This window comes from Danio rerio, chromosome 19, assembly GCF_052040795.2.
Source record: "Danio rerio strain M-AB ecotype USA chromosome 19, GRCz13ab, whole genome shotgun sequence".
NCBI classification, from domain to species: Eukaryota; Metazoa; Chordata; class Actinopteri; order Cypriniformes; family Danionidae; genus Danio; species Danio rerio.
The window spans coordinates 4452116-4474846 of NC_141039.2; the positions used below are offsets into that span (position 1 = coordinate 4452116).

At 36.5% G+C, this 22731-nt stretch overlaps 2 protein-coding genes across 3 annotated transcripts in view; both read left to right on the forward strand.

The window, feature by feature from the left end:
* Positions 1-2494: 2494 nt before the first annotated feature.
* btr24 (bloodthirsty-related gene family, member 24) lies at positions 2495-9442 on the forward strand. The gene is given in 9 exon segments (XM_088651475.1): positions 2495-2618; positions 2848-3262; positions 5153-5706; positions 5834-5929; positions 7398-7631; positions 7714-7855; positions 8442-8468; positions 8800-9077; positions 9080-9442. Coding segments are annotated over 8 exon segments (1674 nt in total). The 5' UTR covers positions 2495-2618; positions 2848-3189; the 3' UTR covers positions 9350-9442.
* Positions 9443-13643: 4201 nt separating this feature from the next.
* Positions 13644-22731, forward strand: part of btr25 (bloodthirsty-related gene family, member 25) — a gene marked incomplete at its 3' end in the record, with an annotated part of 33160 nt that continues 24072 nt past the window's right edge. For both annotated transcript variants that reach the window (NM_001386812.1, NM_001100041.2), the window contains 3 exon segments: positions 13644-13771; positions 14554-14679; positions 16638-17191. In NM_001386812.1, the coding sequence (NP_001373741.1) occupies positions 14610-14679; positions 16638-17191 (624 nt within the window). In that variant the 5' untranslated portion in view covers positions 13644-13771; positions 14554-14609.

Consider the following 22731-nt stretch of genomic DNA (forward strand, 5'->3'; position numbering starts at 1 on the left):
GCGTCCCATACGGATGCAGTAATAAAACAGGTCTTTTCCTTCAGTCCTTTTCCTTCTGGGTGTTCTTCCGCATCGGGTGTGCACCCAATCACTCCCGCTGTTCACTTTGCGTTTACCTGCTGTCTGCTTGTTTTCTTCTCGACTGACTGTTCTTGCTTAATAGGGGAATTATCAATCTATGTCACACATGACGTCACACGGGTTCAACCGTGCATACAAGTTGCAAAAATAATGCCGGTTGCAATGGCAAACTTGTCGTGTTGTGCGGTAGGATGCCAAATCGAAAGTCCAAAAATAGAAAGCTTGAATTTTACCATACACCACACTGCTTTTAATGTCAACCGCAGATGTCTTTGGCTAACAGCCATCAGAAGAGCTGAATGGAGTGAGGACCTAATTAGAAATGCTGGACTCCAATGCAGTTCTCATATCATATCAGGTAAGTTCACGCTATGCTGAATCATACACATTACTCGTCTTTGAGTGCAGCCATGATTTCAGCAAAAACAGTTAAATATGGTAATTTAAGCTGTGGACACTGCAGAATAAAATGTAAAAGTGTACGTTCACCTACCCTGCTGTACAGGTGTAGTTTGCTGTCAGAATGCAGTTGTTTTGCTTGCTGATGATTTCCCAGGCCTTGTACAGCTCCGTCTTCTTTCCTTGTCTTATGCTAGACAGAATCTCGGTTTTTAGCTCTACATAGTGTTGAATCTGGTAATCATGGAACATTATTTTTGCACATGACCTCACAGAACAACATTATAGGCATTTAAAGCCTTTAACTTCTCTCTTGTAAAATCACTTGGAGTTCCATGAGAGTTGTATATTTCAGGCTGGATGCTTGGCCATTTCATCTTATCCAATATCCCTTGGGAGCTGCTGCTATCGCAAATGCACCTGTCAGATGAACGCCGCTCACTTTAATGCTAATTTTGCCAAATAACTGTACTTATCACTGGGTGACAAGCTGGTACAATACTCTGAAAGCATTGTGTAAATAATATATATATAATATGTAATCAATATACCTTATCTCTAATACAACAAATTCTATACCGCATTGGATGTCATTCCCTCGCTGTAAATGCGCTCCCAGTTTTTTTTCTGCAACCTCGCTGTGCACGCATCCTTAATGTTTACAAACCAGTTCTTCATCTATTAAGAGAGAAGAGCCGAACGCTCTCTTTGCATAAATTTCATCCACTACGATGGTTCTAAGTGAAACGGAGCACTCTGGAATCATAAATAAATGCATTGTTGCCTTTGTAATGCAAGCATAATGTAAACCGAAGTAATCAATACTTTAAAAATGCTCAATTATTCAGATGTGTTGACATAATTATTATCCACAATTTAGCGGGGGAGTTCTCGAGATCTACCTGAGCTTATATTTCCCTGCAAATGAGTTATTGCTAGATCACATGGTTGCGGCCGGAAGTTAACAAGAATTATTTATATATTATTAAATTAAATTTCCCATTTATTGTATTTTATTAACCCCAACTCTAAACCTAACCATCACAGTAATGTTAAAACAGTGGTTGTACCGAGTATTATTTATGCTATCTATAAAATTACCCAATAAATTATATTTTTAATGCCTACACCCAACCCTAAACCCAACTGTCACAGTACTGTAAAAATATTCATTATTGTTACAGTGTCATAAAAAATGTTACTAAATGTAATTGATGTACATATACATCATGATGTACACTTCTGGCCGGCTGTGTATCCAATCTAGACTTTACCCTGCAAACGGGAAGGAGCCCAGAGCTTGAGGATCTTTTGAGCTCAGGGCTCTCTCCTTGGGACAGCCTGCCAAATAAGCTTATGATCAATCATCAACTAAGTGTAAACTCTAAAAATTATTTTACTTTAAGAGTGAATTTGAGCCTTTGATGTGGGAATGAATTACTATATCATAATGAAATATGGTTAAATTATAATTCCAAATATGTTTACAGGTAACCTGAACTTGAAACCACTTTAATGTAATTTTAATTAACATTATTATATAGTAAATATATATTTGTCATTACAGTGAAGTTGCAGTTTATTACATTAATAATACTTATATACTTTTAATATATTGAAATGTATTTTAAACACCAATGCATGTGAATATAATGATAACGTGTATTTTATTTTACAATAATTGAAATCAATTTAGCAACTTTTATTTTTCATTTTAAAATGATTTTAAAAAGTTTAAAAACAAAATACCCATGCACTCTTGCATTCATACAGTACCTGGCATTTTCGTTTAGTCAATAAATCTACTGCATGTTATGTTAACTGGGGGAAACTATGTGAAATCTGTGCAAACTCCACACAGAAATGACACCTGGCATCATATGATCATAAAATCATATTAAAATGTCCAATACTTCCACTGAAGAAGAGTCTCAGAGTGAGAAAGTCCACTGCGCATCAATCAGAGTGCTGAATACAGCGACAAAAAAGGAGAGTGACCCCACTACAGATATTTATAGAAATTGAAACCAGCGCGACCAAAACAACATGGAGTGATCGCCTGAAGTGATCAAACTTTAAACAAATTTATATTTATTGAGCCGTTTATAAATCATTGGGGACACATTTATCACTCACAGGTAAGAGAAATATGAGAGACTGAACTGAACCTTTTATTGATCGAGGTGAATCAGGGTATCTGAGGTGCTTTAATTCAAGGTCTTTTGTCAGTTGAACAGAAGCAGGTTTAATCGTGTCAAATACTTAACTGCTTTAGTTTCTCACTCCGCTGAAGTGCTGTCAAATTGTATTAACAGTCTTAATAGACTTGATAGATTATATAGTAAAGTTTTTCGTTTCATTTGTCAGGTGAAATAAAGACTAAAGAGTCGAGAAGTAAAAGGGCTGCTGACAAACTGCTGCACTGCATATGGAAAAATAAATGTAACATCATATAAACTTCAGTCACGTTAAAGAACTTAGTCAAATTATGCAAAGTTTTGAATGCATCAATTGTATACACACTTATACATTTTATATATGCATGTTATAGTTGTAACGTTCTTTTTACTTTCTTGGATCTAAAGAGGTTATATTTCAGATTGTTCACCGAGTCTTTTACTAAGACTGTGTTTGAAAGGAGCATTTGTGTAAAAAAAAAATTGTAATCCCGTGGCCCATCAGTGAAAAGGACTGTAGAGATGAAGAACAATGGCAGAATCTTCACCAACATCAACAAAAGGAAAAGTAACCAGGAGAGGAAGTCTAGAAGGTTTACCTCCATGTAAGTCAATTATCTTGAAAAAGTATAATGAATATTGTAGTATTTAATGTACAGTTCAGGAATGAACACTTACTATCCTTCACCCTAGTCCCTGATTTATAATGTGTCGCCACACTAGAATGAATTGCCAATTACTCTGGCATTTTATGTCGTGGATGCCCTCCCAGCAACAGCTCAGCAAGGGGAAACACCCACCCACACACACTCATTCACTATGGTCAATTTATTTTACTCATGTCACTTATACCCAGTGGTTTAAAGAGTACTGAAAAATCATACTCAAGTAAAAGTACCATTACTTGCCTAACATTTTAGTGCAAGTAGAGTAAAAGTATCTGTTGTAAATATTACTCAAATATAAGTAAAAAGTAGACCTTTTAAAAGTACTTAAGAGTAGTGAGTAGTGAGTATTACGCTGTGAAAAGCTGATGCGTTTACATGTAATTTGTGGATGTGTGTAAACGTAACATTCTGTAGTGCATTGAGTTATTGCCTAGCAGGCACACAATGTCATAGGATGTTAATATTAGGTTACATTTAGGTTGTGATGTCAAGTGACCAAAATTCAACGTCTAGCCAGCTTCTAAAGATAACGTTATTTTGATGTTCAATAACAATGTTAAATGACGTTGATATATTGTCGATTTAAGGTTGTTAGAAAGTGACCAAAATCCAATGTCGAGCCAACATCTTAAACCAACATCAAATTGACGTCAAATACTGCATTTATTCATCAGGTATGGCAACCAATATCCAACATCTGATAGACGTCATAGTGATAACGTCAACACAACTTCAAGCTGTGACATCATTAGACGTTGATATTTGGTTGGTTTTTGGTTGGACATTGATGTTGGTCTGACATTGAGTTCTGACGTCAACCTGATTTTCATTTTAATTTAATTCACCTTTATTTGTATAGCGCGTTTACAATGTACATTATGTCAAAGCAGCTTTACATAGAAGATCATAGTAAATACCAAACAAAACGCCATGTCCCCACAACATTGGGGTACAACGTCAATCTGACATCATGTTGATGTTGTGTGCTTGCCGGATGTTTAAGGCCATTTCGGTCCTCATACAGTAAACATCTGTCATCGTCTCATCAGTGACATGCATCTAAACAGTCTCTGGGTCAATGCGTGTAAAGATTTTGGACGTCTTCTTGGACACTTTTAATGCTTCCAAACAGTTTGCTGCAATTATAAATCGCCCATGTCTTGAGGTAGTTCATTATGAGGCGATTTACTTTCTTTGTGTGATTTGATTGGACAGGACTTACAGGACTGATTTTTCTAATCTAAGAAAAAATAAAGTAGTGGAGTAAAAGTACAGAGACAGCACTAAAAATGTACTCAAGGGAGAGTAAAAGTACACATTTTTAAAACTTAGTAATTTACAATTCCTGAGAAAAAGTAATTAATTACAGTAATTTGAGTATTTGTAATTAGTTACCTTACACCACTGCTTATACCATGCTATTAGACTGTGGGGGAAAACAGAGCACCCAGAGAGCACCCACATGAACACAGGGAAAACATGCAGTGCACAGAAATGCCAACTGGTCCTTATTTTTGCTGTAATACTGTTGTTGGGCATTGAGGGGCAGTATAGTGACAGATGGCCAGTTGTTTCAAAGAGATTAGAAAACTAGAAACCTCATAATAACTTTTGATTTTTTCTAAGTTACTGATCTCTCTTTACATTCAGCCAGCTTCATGAGATGCAATGTGGATGTTTAAAATAGTAAAATAAATAGTATAAAGAAGCTCACAGGCATCCTAATCCTAAATGATCAAACTAATAAATTTAATCATATCAGACCAGAACCTACACTGTGTCTAAACTTAAGCAGTGGGTGTTTTATCGTCATCATTTCTTTTCCAGCGATGTCCTCCACCAGTTTTCCACTGACTGAGGAGCTTCAGTGCTCAATATGTCTGGAGGTGTTCACTGATCCGGTCAGCACTCCATGTGGACACAACTTCTGCAAGAGCTGTCTGAATACATACTGGAACAACAGCAAGACCTGCAGCTGTCCATACTGTAATGAAACATTCACACAAAGACCTGATCTCAAGATTAACACCACACTCAGAGAGATCTCAGAGCACTATAAAGAGAAAAATCCTGCAAAAAAGCCAAGAATTATGTGTGAAATCTGTGAGGGCAGAAAGCTGGAAGCCCTGAAGTCGTGTCTGGTGTGTCAGAGCTCTTACTGTCAAACTCACCTGGAGCCTCATTTGAGAGTGGCAGGATTAAAGAAACACAAACTGATGGATCCTGTGAGGAATCTGGAGGACTATATATGTCAGAAACACGACAGACCTCTGGAGCTCTTCTGTAGAGATGATCAGACGTGTGTGTGTTCATTCTGTATTGAGAAAGATCATGAAAACCACAACACTGTTCCTCTAGAAGAGGAGGTTGAAGAGAAGAAGGTAGAAGATGATGACAAAAGAACTCGTATAATGAGAGATCAAATTTTATTTTATATATATATATTTTTATATTCATTTTCTTTAATAAATCTCTGTTGTTGTAAGTGTGTCTGTTCTCTGTCTATAGACTGAACTGATGAAGACACAGAAAGACGTGCAGCAGATGATCAAGGACAGAATCAAGAAGATTCAAGAAGTCAAACACTCAGCAGGAGTCAGAAAAGTGAGTTAATAAAAGTTTAAAATAAATTATACATAATTCACTCTAGTTCAGCAAGAGTCCAACAGCACTGAGAGTTTCAGTGTCCTTCACTGGTCTGTGTTTATTTCAGACAGTTTAGACTGTCAGATTATTTATGCGATAGGTTTGGAGAGCCACTCTTTCTATAAGTGACATCAGTTGGTAGTAATAAATCAATGTATTTATGATGGAGTCACTCATTTTAGTTAATTCACTCAAAAAGTTTGTTCAAAATTACAGATTTTATTTTAGGACTTATTGACACTAAAGTGTTCTACAACTTTGTTTAAAACACCTTTCGGTGGTTGCAGCAAAACAGACAAATCTGGCAATAATTTGTCTAAGACAAACCTACTCAGTATTTACCTTTTGCTTGTTAAATAGTTGTATAAAAACTATTTATTTCATGTAATCATGTTGATGGCCCCCTGGCCATTAGGAATGAAGGAGGTGGAGAACCTGTGAATTTTAAATAGTTTTAATAATGAAAATAATTAAAACAAACAGGCGACAGAAGCTGACCATCGGTGACCACCGCCAAACTAAAAGCACCACAAACATAATGGCTGTTTCTGAATTCAAAGAATGCAGAGAACAGACTTGCATTCTTGTGAAGACCAGTCTTGCCAAGTCACCTTAGAAGAATGAAGGAGAACAGAGAACGCGTCCTGTGAGAAATTAGATGCTGCGTTCTTCCTAATGGTCACATGACCTTCGCGGGTTTTTAATGAAAGATGATTTAAACATTACAGCATTCATATAGCGATTTATTGTTTTTCTCCCTTTCATAATATATACTATGCATAAAAACATTTTCAATATACTCTGCATAATACAAATAAAACAGATTTTAATATGAATTAAAGCAAATAAACACCCTTAATGTGTTTATGCCTCTATTAACAATTTCATGGTAATGTTTATATTCATTGTTTCATTTAGGGAAACTCCTGAGATAAATAAGTGATATCTCTGAACTTTAATAATAAACCTATATACAATGCTGAGCTTCCCATATCCAGTCACAATGACTTCTGGGACTTCTAGAGCGAGTTTGCTGCTTAAGTGTGCATTGATGTGTCCTTGATATCAAGACACATCCAAGAAGTTTCACGCATCGTCTGTTCTGATGACGTTACACAAGAACAGGAGGACGCAAGACTGCTGAAGAACGCATATTGAGAAACAGCCATAAAGTGTCCTGGCCTGATTCTCTGTCATCTTCCACTGCTGTCCTTCTTTCGAGATCATCCAGAGCTCCGCTGTGAGACTCGAGACTGATGGTGTGTGCAGGTGATGGTTGTTAGCACTCATGCCACCAGCCACGTACACCCTCACAACTCTCAACCCTGACCCATTCGCTACACCTAAATATCAGCATGACTGTGATTACTCCATCATTGTCTCAGCAAACTCCACTAATAATGTTCTGACTGACCTGTTTGAGCAGATAAACTCAGAGAAGGAGAAAGCAGCTCATGTGGAGATCTTCACTGATCTGATCCGCTCCATTGAGAGATGTCAGACTGAACTGCTGAAGATGATGGAGGAGCAGCAGAAAGCAGCAGAGAAACAGGAGGAAGAGCTGATTGAAGAGCTGGAGCAGGAGATCACTGAGCTGAAGATGAGAAACACTGAGCTGGAGCAGCTCTCACACACTGAAGATCACCTCCACCTCCTACAGGTCAGTCAACATCTCTCTGAGCAATGACACACCAGAACACTCCTCATGCTGAAGGCTTTCTCCTCTCTCTCTCCTGCTGTAGATTTACTCATCCCTGCAGTGCAGACCTGCAGACACCAGGAACTGGCCTGAGATCAGTCTGAAGACTCAGGAGAATCTGGAGACTCTGAGAAAAACTTTAGATCACCTGAAGGACACAGTAGAGGAGAAACTCAGTCAAACTGGTATGTCAATGAAATATAATTTAATATAAGTGATGAAGAATGAAGAAGCTGAAATAAGAGTATATGACAGTGTTTGATCATGTATTTGTCATTATTAGTAATATTATTTCTGTATTTCCAGTATTTTGCAATAGTATCTGGATGCAGCCTTTATGATGCAAGCTGAGACTGCATCACTCAGTGATGCAATGTCAGACACAATGCACTCAAATGGAGCTAGTGACGTCCCTGTGACGGGTAGGGTTAGGGGTGGGGTTAGGTGAGCCCATTAAAAAGCATTGGATGCAGCCCAGATTGCACTGCACCAGGTCTGCAGCCAGACCCCTCTCGTATTTTGAAGTGTCCACAATATAAATATTGTCTCTGTTCATCGTCACAATATATTAATTATTGAATATCTGCATATGTTGACTCATTCACTAAAATACATCTGATACATAAACAGAAACTCACCTGATTCTCTATAAATCATACATTGATCAGATGTAAATGTGATGTTGCACAATATTCTCAAAATATAACCTTTAAAGTTTTGTATAATTTCACACATGATCTCCTCATGTTTTATTGTCTTGTGTGTCTCCAGAGCTGAAGTGGATGCAGCAGTATGCAGGTACAGTGTGCTGAACTACACTAGTTTACACTCAGATTCAGTTCAATTTAATACAATAAATTTCATTATTATTTATGTTGTGCTTTTGTCAATATTTATTTTTTCAGAGCAGATTTTCAATAGGTGCATGTTATTACATTACTATAAAATCTGAAAAGGTAAAGGTGTTGTGAAATGAGCGGACAATAGAGCCGAAAATTAAAATGTTAAAGAAACTTTATAAAATACATTCATACACTCACAGCTGCAACACTTTAAAACTGGACTAAATATTATAAACAATCATAATATTTGCACTGATAATTAGTGATTTTATATTCTGTTTTCTCAGTGGATGTGACTCTGGATCCTGATACAGCTCATCCTGAACTCATCCTGTCTGATGATGGAAAACAAGTGAGATGTGGAGACATTGAGCAGAAACTCCCAGACAAACCACAGAGATTTGATTACTGTCCCTGTGTCCTGGGAAAGGAGGTATTCTCCTCAGGGAGATTTTATTTTGAGGTTCAGGTGAAGGGAAAGACTGACTGGACTTTAGGAGTGGTCAGAGAATCCATTAACAGGAAGGGATCCATCACAGCGAGTCCCAGTAATGGATTCTGGACTGTGTGGTTCTGAGGAATGGGAATGAATATAAAGCCTGTGCTGGTCCCTCTGTCTCTCTGTCTCTGAAAGTGAAGCTGCAGCAGGTCGGTGTGTTTGTGGATTATGAGGAGGGTTTGGTCTCCTTTTATGATGTGGAGTCCAGCTCTCATATCTACTCTTACACTCGTCAGACTTTCACTGATAAACTTTATCCATATTTCAGCCCAAGTCTAAACTATGAAGGTAAAAACTCAAACCCACTGATCATCACTCCTGTCAATTATAATGAATGAATTCATACCCCTAATTTGAAATATTACATTATTATATAATTGTTTATTTTTTTAAAGTTTTGCAACCGAAAACTGTTGAAATTCTGAAAAGTAAAATCTGAAACTGTTTGATTTAGTTTTCTCTTGTCACCTTCTGCAAAGTAAAACTGATAATATTATCATCTGAATAAACCATAAACAGGGGGTGAGGTAGTGGCGCAGTAGGTAGTGCTGTCGCCTCACAGCAAAAAGGTCGCTGGGTCGCTGGTTTGAACCTCGGTTCAGTTGGCGTTTCTGTGTGGAGTTTGCATGTTCTCCCTGCCTTCGCGTGGGTTTCCTTCAAACCGTCCAAAGACATGCGGTACAGGTGAATTGGGTAGGCTAAATTGTCCGTAGTGTATGAGTGTGTGTGTGTGAATGTGTGTGTGGATGTTTCCCAGAGATGGGATACGGCTGGAAGGGCATCCGCTGCCTAAAAATGTGCTGGATAAGTTGGCGGTTCATTCCGCTGTGGCGACCCCGGATTAATAAAGGGACTAAGCCGACAAGAAAATGAATGAATAAACCATAAACAATAAAGAACGGTTACTGACAGATTCCAGTATTACTCAATGGCTGTTTCTCTCTTATGATGAACAAGTAGAGCACTTTAATAAGCTTTCACAAAGTGTGTTTACTACACAGAAATATACTCGACAGCACAATTAAGTATGCTTACATGTAATCTTTTTGAACAACTAAATGTGTGTTATATGTAATATGGGTAAATGTTACTTATAGATGTTTACAGGCAATTAATGTTTCAATAATATACTTTTACATTGTTTTAATTCACACTACTAAAACATTATAGTCTGAGAATGAAGTTGCAACTAATAAATATTTATAACTCACTATTAACTAACTATTAAATAACTATCTAATAACAATATCAGTTGAATATTGATCAACTAATCAATTTAATAATGATTTTAAAAATAATTTAGCAGTTCAAAAATATTTATCATACACAACACTGTACAAACATGGTATTTAGGCATAATTTACCACAATCAATGTGCGATTAATAATAATTTAAAATTAAATTCCTTCTGGTAAAAGGAGGAAATGGGGTGGAAGGGGGGATTCTTTCAAAATGAATATAAGGCAGTAGGGTGAAATCAGTCTATTTATTGTAGGCTTGGATTATTGCAGATTACGGATTCAAGACCAGCTGTGATCAATCATATCACGTGCTCATCTCGAAATTAGTCTGTAAAACTTCACTATAATAATGCTCATTATTGTCCAACATCTGCTGTAATTTACTGATATCAATCTAAAATATTGAAAAGATTAATAAATAAAAGAAGAAAAACACTGAAATAGAGAAATTCTCTCCTGTTTGGTGAAATGTCTTTCAGCATTACAGATTCATTTATTTCAGAATAAAACAACACACTTATTTCATAAACACAGTTCATTATAATCTGGGGGCTGTACGTGAGTCTTAAATTAATCTTGTGCTAAATATTTCTAACAGGATTGTTTTTTAAGTAACACACTGTTAAATGAAGGCCATTTTCAGAGGCATCTTCTGTAAATGACAGTAAAATCAATGCAGGCTGTGTTAGTCAGCACTGAAAAAAGTGTTGCATGCAGAACTGTTGCAAACAACTTATTTGTGTTACATTTAAACAAACAAATTAAATTGAATAATGTTCAACTTAATTTGTTTGTTTAAATTCAACACAAATAAATTATTTACAACTACTTAACGTAAAAAAATGAGTAAATCCAAGGAATCATTTTTAAATACATTTTTTTCAGTCAGTCTTTTTTCAGTCAGTCTCTCAGTCACACAACAGCACACATCTGAATGTGTAGAGAAGTCAAATGAATGAAGGATAATTAAAGCTGAGAGTCCTGATTTCAGTCGGCTATCACATGTTTTACAGCTAGTTTGAGCTTTCACATACAAAACTTCTATGATTGTACATCAGATTAGTATTCTGAGCTCTGGATCTACAACTGTTCCCCTCAGCACTTCTGTCTGTATAACCTTTGCTCTGGAAACTGATCACAGTAAACTGGACTATGAGCTTAATGTAGAGCTGAAGTAAAACACACTCCACACACAACAATAAGAAGAGCTGAATTACACACAGATACAGAATATTAACTGAGTTTAAAGACGCTCGTGGACACATTTGATGATCAAAGGTAAGAGACAGAAATCTGAGACAGATTGAACTAAACAGGTTTATTGATGGATGTTATTCATGTGTTTGTTTATTATATCAGACTGGAAGAAGCTTAAGTTTAATCAGACTCTACTTTAATTGACTTTTCTTTGAAAACATCATGGTGTCGACATTAACTGTAAAGCAAAGATTTGTCACTGTCATTTTGTCTCAGAGCATTAAAGAGGAAAGAATGAGGAAGTGAATGACGTGCAGACAGACTGAAAACACTGTTAAGTTGATCAATAAATAAGAAAATCAAAGTTGTAACCTTAAAAATGACATTTTTATGCTTCCTAATGTGTCTTTCCTTGTATATTAATATATTGCTTTCAACATGCCACTAAAATAAGGCACAAATTTACCTGTCAAGACCCACAGAGACAATAGAGTTTCCATTAAAACAACACAATTTCCATTATCACCATTAACACCATTACACATGATGTGCTGCTTCTGCTGTTTTCCTCCATCAGGGAAGGTTTTTAATTTCATGAACACAAAGCTCCAGCAACCCCCCACATGGCAAAATGTCTTTGGCCCAGTTCTGACCCACACAATCAGCTTCTGCTTGGTCCATGTGCTGCAGTGAATTACGGTACACGACTGGACCAAGTCTGGCTTCATCATAAGGGCCAAACATGGATCATATCTGGGCCTAGTCTCAGCCAAGTTAATAACCCATAACTCGGCCTGAACTGGGTCAGCTGTGGACCATGTTTGGCCATTGTTATTATTTGGTGTGTCACGACTGTAATGAAATTGATGAACCCATCAGGCATTGCGCTTTAGGCATGTTAATAATGGTAATGGTCTGTAATAGTTAATAATAATATAATTTGTAAAATAATTATTTAGCTAATAAATTATATGTAATGTAGGTTAAATTCGGTTATTTATTTATTATTTTCAGGGGGTTTTCATCTTTAATGTGATAGGACAGTGAAGGACAGACAGGAAAGCATTGGGAGCAGAGAGAGGGGAAAGTTCAGTATAGGACCCCAACCCGGGAATCAAACTCAGGTCACCATGAGCACCTTGATGCTATATGTCAGCACCACTTGTAACCACTAGGCCATTGGCGCCGACTGAGTTTGGTTATTTTGCAACATTCACGAAACAGATTAATAAATCTTGATTGTTTTCTGGATTAAAATGAAGACATTCAAAGATGCAAACAGGAAGATGGAAATGACTTTGTGCATCAAAATATTTCTTTACTCAAAAACTAATTTAAATGTGGGTGAAGATAGGCCAAACTTACGTGGTCCACATATCAATTATTAACATCTGGGCCAAATACTACATTTGTCATTTGGTCCATGTCTTGCGTGCCGCCTTAAAGACGGTGCCACCTCTGTCAAACCGGGGCCATATTTGCCCCACATGCTGTATGCCAGAGCCAGATGAATGCCTGCTGTGCCAGCTTTATGCCAAATCCGGGTCAGAATGTGTTGCTACTGTATAAATATTCAGCAGTTCTTCACACTTTAATTCTTGTAATGAAGTATATTTCCCATTATAATCACTCGTCTTATTTGATGCTAATAATCTATTGATGCTAAACATCATGTTTCATCATTTACACAAAGCACATTATTAGTAGCCTATAAACAGTTCATAAACATTTCCTCCAGTTGTTGTTCAAGATATCCTCTTCTCTAAGAGTGATTCCATCTCTGTTTGTGTAAGTTGTTGTTTAATGTTGCTGGTGGCTCAATATTGTCTCTGTACTCGTGAGTGAGTTTAATATATTTCTGTGTTGATTTGTGTTCAGAGCTTCAAATACAGAAAAACTGAATATAAAGATGAAAATGATCTGCTGCGTCAGAATACTCATTATATCAGTGTTTTCCTTTGATGTCTTTATATATTGATTATTGCTTCTTGTGTTTATTTTAGTGATATTTTCTGTAAATATTGTCATTAGTCGTGTTATAGTCTATAATTTATGCTGTATAATATTCAGTCAAATGTTAAATACTTATACTCCATTGAAGAAGAGGCTCTGAGAGGGAGGGAGGAGCCACTGAACATCAGCCAATCAGAGAGCTGAAAAATACTTTAACCTGTAAATCCAGGAGAGTGACGTCACTGCAGAGATTCAGAGAAAGTGAAACTACTCGACATGGACAAACTGGACGCCTAAAATGATCAAACTTTAAACAACTAAACATTTGAGCCGTTCAGAAACCACCGTGGAAACATTTAACACGTACAGGTAAGAGACAGAAACATAAGAGAGACTGAACTGAACAGTTTATTGATTGAGGTGTTGTTGGTTCTTCAGGTTTCCGTCAGTTGAACAGAAGCAGGTTTAATCATGTCAAATACTCAATTACTTTAGTTTTTTACTCCACTGTCAGATTTGTATTAACTGTAAGTTTACTTGATAAATTGTAAAGCCAAATTTTGTGCTTTTGTCATTTTGTCAGGTGAAATAAAGACTAAAAAACGAGGAAGTGAAAGATCTGCAGACAAACTGAACACAGACCTGCTGCACTGATGGAAATAAATTGTATAAACTTCAGTAACATTAAAGATAAAGGACTTAATCTAATAGTTTCACTCTTTGGATGTAAAAATTGCATATTAATACACACTTAATATGAATTTATATATGTGTATTTTTATTCTAGTTGTACTTTGTACTATCTTGAATCTAAACAGCAGGTTAAAGTTCAGATTGTTCAGAGTCTTTACTGTGTTTGAAAGGAGTAATTGTGTTTCTGCTTATCAGTTCTAGAGCATTAACTTTAATATTGACATTGTCCAGCACAATATTCAAACACTTTCTCCTTTTATTTCTGTAATTATGACAAACTTCAACATAAAATAAACAGATGATTTATTAAATGTAATTATTGATATATTAGTTGTGAGATTTTAATTCGATTTTTATTTATTATAATAAAAGATTTTTATGTGAATTTTAAATATTTTTCAGTATAGGCTATTCGATTTTTAATCTTTGCATTGTAATTAAATTTTTTTTAAATACAGGTGAATAATATTAATCACATGGCCCTCAGTGAAAAGGACTGAAGAGGTGAAGAACAATGGCAGAATCTGCACCAACATCAACAAAAGGAAAAGAAACCAGGAGAGGAAGTCTGGTCTTACCTCCAGGTAAGTCAATTATCTTGAAAAATATCTTAATGTTAAATAGCCTAAAGTTCAGGAATGAACACTCACTCAATATCCTTCGGCTTAGTCCTTGATTTTTCAGTGGTCGCTACAGTGGAATGAAACGTCATTTACTCTGTCATTTGTTTTACGCAGCCGATGCCCTTCCAGCTGCAACATGGCAAAGGGAAACACCCATAGTGTCACACCTGTTGCAGTGCCCTAGTTTGGACACTTGAGGGCACTAGTTTGTTTTGTAGTTTCACTTCATTTCCCATAATCCTTTGTATTACTGATTGTGTTATGTTACAGCTGTTTTGTGTTTGTTAATTTAGTCCTGTCTTTATAAACCCTCTTGTCTTCTGTTTTAGTTGCCTTAGGATTTTGTTAGCTCCTCACGTTTGGTATGTTTGTCTGGTCAGCTAGTTTTTGTATTTTTATATTCTTGGATTCCTGCTTTGTGTTTGTTTTCGTTAGCACTCTTTAGCACTCCTACCCTGTTTTTGTATTTACTCGTTTTTGGATTTTTGCCTGTTCTCTTGTTTGGACTCGATTTGCATCCTGCTTTAGTTCTGTTCAAGTTTGGAAACCTTTGTCTTTTGGAAACCTTAGTCTTTGTTATAATAAATTGCTGCACTTGGATTTTTGCATTTTGTGATCATTCCCCATTTCGTGACACATAGACTCTCTCATTCACTCACACAATTCACTAGAGCCAATTTAGTTTACTCATGTCACCTATAGTTCATGTGTTTGAACTGTGGGGGAAACCAGAGCACCTGGAGGAAACCCACAGCAACACAGTGAGAACATGCAAACTCCACACAGAAATGCCAACTGACACTTGTTTTTGCTGTAATACTGTTGTTGGCCATTGAGAGGCAGTATAGTGACAGATGCACAAGTAAACGAGTAACCTCATTATAACTAACCCCTTTTAATTTTCAATGTTACCAGTGGTGTAAAGAAACTAATTACAAATACTCAAATGACTGTAATGGAGTAGTTTTTCTCAGCAACTGTAATTTACTTAGTAGTTTAAAAATGTGTACTTTTACTTTCCCTTAAGTACATTTGTAATGCAGTATTGGTACTTTTACTCCACTACTTTCCTTCAACCTGCAGTCACTACTTTATTTCTTTCTTATCTATGGTGATTAGAAAACATCTGACCTAAAATCAACCAAATATCAACGTCTAATGATGTCACAGCTTGATCCTGTGTTTAAGTTACCACTAAAACGTCTATCAGATGTTGGATTTTAGTTGCCATACCTGATAAATTAATGTCAGTATTTTGACGTCAATATGATGTTGGTTTAAGATGTTGGGTCGACGTTGGATTTTGGTCATTTTCTAACACAACCTAAAATCAATCAAATATCAACGTCTTTTGACGTCGTTATTGAACATCAAGATAACTTTGTCCTTAGATGCTGACTAGACTTTGAATTTTGGACACATGACAACACAACCTTATCGAACCTAATATTAGTGTCTTATGATTTTGTGTGCCTGCTGGGCAATAACTAAATGCACTACAGAATATTACGTTTACACACATCCACAAATTACATGGAAATGCATCTGCTTTTTACAGCATAATACTCTACTGAAAGAGCTAATTTTTACTCATACGTTAAATAATATACACAACAGATACTTTTACTCTACTTGCACTACATTTTCAGGCAAGTAATGGTACTTTTACTGGAGTAGGATTTTTCAGTGCTCTTTCCACCACTGAATGTTAATGATCGCTCTTTACATTCAACCAGCTTCATGAAGAGCAACATGGAAGTCTAAAATAGCAAAATAAATAGTATTAAGGGGGTTCACAGGCATCCTAATCCTAAATGATCAAACTAATTAATCTAAATATATCAGAGAAGAACTATCAGTGTGTTTCAAATGTGTCTAAACTTTATGAGTGTGATGATTGATCATCATTTCTCTTCCAGGGATGTCCTCCTCCAGTGGTCCACTGTCTGAGGAGCTTCAATGCTCAATATGTCTGGAGGTGTTCACTGATCCGGTCAGCACTCCATGTGGACACAACTTCTGCAGGAGCTGTCTGAATAAGTGCTGGAACAACAGCCAGACCTGCAGATGTCCATACTGTAAAGAAACATTCAGACAGAGACCTGATCTCAAGATTAACACCACACTCAGAGAGATCTCAGAGCACTATAAAGAGAAAAGACCTGAGGAAAAGGCTGAAGTTGTGTGTGACGTCTGTGAGGACAGAAAGCTGAAAGCCCTGAAGTCGTGTCTGGTTTGTCAGAGCTCTTACTGTCAAACTCACCTGGAGCCTCATTTGAGAGTGGCAGGATTAAAGAAACACAAACTGATGGATCCTGTGAGGAATCTGGAGGACTATATATGTCAGAAACACGACAGACCTCTGGAGCTCTTCTGTAGAGATGATCAGACGTGTGTGTGTTCAATCTGCTCTGTGAAAGATCACAAAAACCACAACACTGTTCAAATAGAAGAGGAGAGTGAAGAGAAGAAGGTAGAAGATGATGACAAAAGAACTCATATAATGGGAGATCAAATGTTATTTAATTCTGAATGCATATTCATTTTCTTCAGTAAATCTCTGTTATTGTAAATGTGTCTGTTCTCTGTCTGTAGACTGAACTGATGAAGACACAGAAAGACGTGCAGCAGATGATCCAGGACAGAATCAAGAAGATTCAAGAAGTCAAAAACTCAGCAGGAGTCAGAAAAGTGAGTTCATAAAAGATTAATATAAATTATACATGATTCACTCTAGTTCAGCAAGAGTCCAACAGCACTGAGAGTTTCAGTGTCCTCCACTGGTCTGTGTTTATTTCAGACAGTTCAGACTGTCAGATTATGTATGCGATGGGTTTGGAGAGTCACTCTTTCTGTAAGTGACATCAGTTGGTATTGATAAATCTGTGTATTTAAGATGGAGTCACTCATTTTAGTTCATTCACTCAAATCATTTGGTTAAAATTACAGATTTTGCTTTAGGACTAATTGACACTATAATGTTCAACAACTTTGTTTAAAACACCTTTCGGTGGTTGGAGCGAAACCAGACAAATCTGGCAATAATTTGTCTACCACAAATCTTACTCCGTTAACTTTTTGCTTGTTAAATAGTTGTATAAAAGCTGTTTGTCTCATGTAATAATGTTGATGGCCCCCTGACCATCAGGGATGAAGGAGGCGGAGAACCAGTGAATTTTGAATAGTTTTAATGTTGAAAATGATCCAAACAAACAGGCGACAGAAGCTCACTGTGAATACCACCAAAGTAAAAGCACCACAAACGCTGGCTGTTTCTCAATTCCAAGGATGCAGAGAACAGACTTGCATTCTTGTGAAGACCGGTCTTGTTAAGTCACCTTGGAGGAACGAAGAAGAACAGAGAACGCGTCCTCTGAGAAATGAGATGCTGTGATCTTTTGCTGGTCACATGACCTTTACGTGTTTTTAATAGTAAATGATTTAAACATTACAGCATTCATACAGCGATTTACTGTTTTTCTCCTTTTCACAATACATACTATGCATAAAGACTTTACAAATACATGTTGTACAAATAAAACTGATTTTAAAATGAATTTAAGCAAATAAACACCCTTAATGTGTTTATTCCTTTATTAAGATGTCCATGGTAATGTTTACTTTCACCATTTCGTTTAGGGAAACTCCTGAGGTAAATAGTTCATATCTTTGAAATTTAATAATAAATCTAAATAAAATGCGGTGCTTCCCACCTCCAGTCGCAATGATTTCTGGGACTTCTAGAGCGAATTTGCTGCTCAAGTCTGCATTGATGCGTCCTCGATATCAAGATCACATCCGAGAAATTCCACACGTCCTCTGTTCTTGCAGTCTTGAGTTTTGGAACTGAACTATGGCAGCTGATGATGACGTTACACGAGAACACGAGAACACAAGACTGCTGAAGAACACATATTGAGAAACAGCCCAAAAGTGTCCTGGCCTGATTCTCTGTCATCTTCCACTGCTGTCTCTCCTCCTTTTGAGATCATCCAGAGCTCCTCCGTGAGACTCGAGACAGATGGTGTGCGCTTTCAACCCCGACTCACTCGCTACACCTAAATATCAGCATGACTGTGATTACTCCGTCATTGTCTCAGCAAACCCCACTAATAATGTTCTGTCTGACCTGTTTGAGCAGAGAAACTCAGAGAAGGAGAAAGCAGCTCATGTGGAGATCTTCACTTTTCTGATCCGCTCTATTGAGAGATGTCAGACTGAACTGCTGGAGATGATGGAGGAGCAGCAGAAAGCAGCAGAGAAACAGGAGGAAGAGCTGATTGAAGAGCTGGAGCAGGAGATCACTGAGCTGAAGATGAGAAACACTGAGCTGGAGCAGCTCTCACACACTGAAGATCACCTCCACCTCCTACAGGTCAGTCAACATCTCTCTGAGCAATGACACACCAGAACACTCCCCATGCTGAAGGCTTTCTCCTCTCTCTCTCCTGCTGTAGAGTTACTCATCCCTGCAATGCAGACCTGCAGACACCAGGAACTGGCCTGAGATCAGTCTGAAGACTCAGGAGAATCTGGAGACTCTGAGAAAAACTTTAGATCATCTGAAGGAAACAGTAGAGGAGAAACTCAGTCAAGCTGGTATGTCAATCAAATATAATTTAATATAAGTGATGAAGAATGAAGAAGCTGAAATAAGAGTATATGACAGTGTTTGATCATGTATTTGTCATTATCAGTTATATTATTTCTGTATTTCCAGTATTTTGCAATAGTATCTGGATGCAGCCTATATGATGCAAGCTGAGACTGCATCACTCAGTGATGCAATATCAGACACAATGCACTCAAATGGAGCTAGTGATGTCCCTGTGACGGGTAGGGTTATGGGTGGGGTTAGGTGAGCCCATTAAAAAGCATTGGATGCAGCCCAGATTGCACTGCACCAGGTCTGCAGCCAGACCCCTCTCGTATTTTGAAGTGTCCACAATAATAAACATTGTGTCTATTCATTGTCACAATATATGAATTATTGAATATCTGCATATGTTGAGTCATTCACTAAAATACATCTGATACATAAACAGAAAGCTTCCTATCTATTAATCATACATTGATCAGATGTAAATGTGATGTTGCACAATATTCTTAAAATATAACCTTTAATGTTTTGTATAATTTCACACATGAAAACATCTCACAGATCTCCTCATGTTTTATTGTCTTGTGTGTCTGCAGAGCTGAAGTGGATGCAGCAGTATGCAGGTACAGTGTGCTGAACTACACTAGTTTACACTCAGATTCAGTTCAATTTAATACAATAAATTTCATTATTATTTATGTTGTGCTTTTATCAATATTTATTTTTCCAGAGCAGATTTTCAATAGGTGCATGTTATTACATTACTATAAAATCTGAAAAGGTAAAGGTGTTGTGAAATGAGCGGACAGTAGAGCTGAAAATTAAAATGTTAAAGAAACTTTATAAAATACATTCATACACTCACAGCTTTAACACTTTAAAAACTGGACTAAATATTACAAAAAAACATAATATTCACTCATTATGATTCACTTATTCACTTATTAGTAATTTATATTCTGTTTTCTCAGTGGACGTGACTCTGGATCCTGATACAGCTCATCCTAAACTCATCCTGTCTGATGATGGAAAACAAGTGAGAGATGGAGACATTGAGCAGAAACTTCCAGACACACCACTGAGATTTGATAGATGTGCCTGTGTCCTGGGAAAGGAGGGATTCTCCTCAGAGAGATTTTATTTTGAGGTGCAGGTGAAGGGAAAAACTGACTGGGATTTAGGAGTGGCCAGAGAATCCATTAACAGAAAGGGACAGATCACAGCGAGTCCCAGTGATGGATTCTGGACTGTGTGGTTGAGGAATGGGAATGAATATGAAGCCTTTGCTGGTCCTCCTGTCTCTCTGTCTGTGAGAGTGAAGCCGCAGCGGGTCGGTGTGTTTGTGGATTATGAGGAGGGTTTGGTCTCCTTTTATGATGTGGAGTCCAGCTCTCATATCTACTCTTACACTGGTCAGACTTTCACTGATAAACTCTACCCATATTTCAGCCCAGGTCTAAACCATGGAGGTAAAAACTCAAAACCACTGATCATCACACCTGTCAGTTATAAAGAATGAATTCATACCCCTAATTTGAAATATTACATTATTTATAGAATTGTTAATTATTAAAAACTCCTGCAACTGAACGGCAGAACATCTTTATGTTTTGTTTTGTAGCATAAATGATGTGCTAAAACTCTGAGAAGTAAAATCTGAAACTGTTTGATTTAGTTTTCTCTCGTCTCCTCCTGCAAAGTAAAACTGATAATATTTTCATCTGAATAAACAATAAAGAATGTTCACTGACAGATTCCAGTGTTGTGCAATGGCTGTATCTCTCTTATGATGAACAAGTAGAGCACTTTAATATACTTTCATAAAGTGTGTTTACTACACAAAAATACTCGACAGCACAGTTAAGTGTGTTTACATGTAATGTTTTTGAACACCTAAACATGTTATATGTAATATGGTTAAATGTTAGATGTTTACAGGCAATTAATGTTTAAATAATATACTTTAAGATTGTTTTAATGCACACTACTTCATCATAATCTAAGAATGAAGTTGCAACTAATAAATATTTTAGTAAAATAATGAATAAATTTAATTGAATGAAAATAATAAATTTAATAAAAATGTAAAAAATAATTTAGCAATTTTTAAATATTTATCCTACACAACACTGTACAAACATTTTGGCACAATTTACCACAATCAAAGAGCAGATTAATCATTATTAACAATTTAAAATTACATATATTTCAAGAGTACACACAGATATTGCTTGATGCTATTAGCAGGTTTGGTATGTTGTCTCGTCTGTTTGGTGAAATGTCTTTCAGCATAACAGATTCATTTATTTCTGAATAAAACACTTATTTCATAAACACAGTTCGTTATAATCTGGGGGCTTTACGTTAGTCTTAAATGAATCTTGTGCTAAATATTTCTAACAGGATTGTTTTTTAAGTAACTGTTAAACTGAAGGCCATTTTCACAGGCGTCTTCTGTAAATGACGGTAAACAATGCAGGCTGTGTTAGTCAGTTTTTACTGCTCATTATTTCAGTGTTTTTCTTTGATGTCTTTATATATTAATTATTGCTGCTTGTGTTTATTTTAGTGTTATTTTCTGTAAATATTGTCATTAGTCGTGTTATAGTCTAAAGTTTATGCTGTATAATATTCAGTCAAATGATAAATACTTATACTCCATTGAAGAAGAGGCTCAGAGGGAGGGAGGAGCCACTGAACATCAGCCAATCAGAGAGCTGAAAAATACAGAGAGAAACCGGAGAGTGACGTCACTGCAGGATTCAGAGAAAGTGAAACTTACCCGATCAAAAACAACGTGCACTCCTGAAATAATCAAGCTTTAAACTAATGTATATGTATTGAGCCGTTCAGAAATCACTGTGGAAACATTTAATACTCACAGGTAAGAGACAGAAACATAAGAGAGACTGAACTGAACAGTTTATTGATTGAAGTGCTTTTGGTTCTTCAGGTTTTCTGTCAGTTGAACAGAAGCAGGTTTAATCGTGTCAAATACTCAATTACTTTGGTTTCTTACTCCACTGAAATGCTGTATTTGTATCAACAGTATGTTTACTTGATTGTGAAGCAAAGTTTTGAGTTTTGTCAGGTGAAATAAAGGCTAGAGAATCAGGAAGTGAAGGAGCTGCAGACAAACTGAACACAGACCTGCTGCACTGCAGATGATTTATAACATTATATAAACTTCAATAACATTAAAAATCTTATTCTAATTATACAATTCTTTGTATTTTTGTATATTTTGTTTATTGTATGTTATAATTTTAGCCTTTTCTGTGCTTGAATCTAAACAGCAGGTCATAGTTCAGATTGTTCACTGAGTCTTAAATGTATTTGAAGGCAGCAATTGTTTAAATACTTACTTGTATTACTGTTTGTACATTTTAGCTAAATATCTTTGATAATTAGGT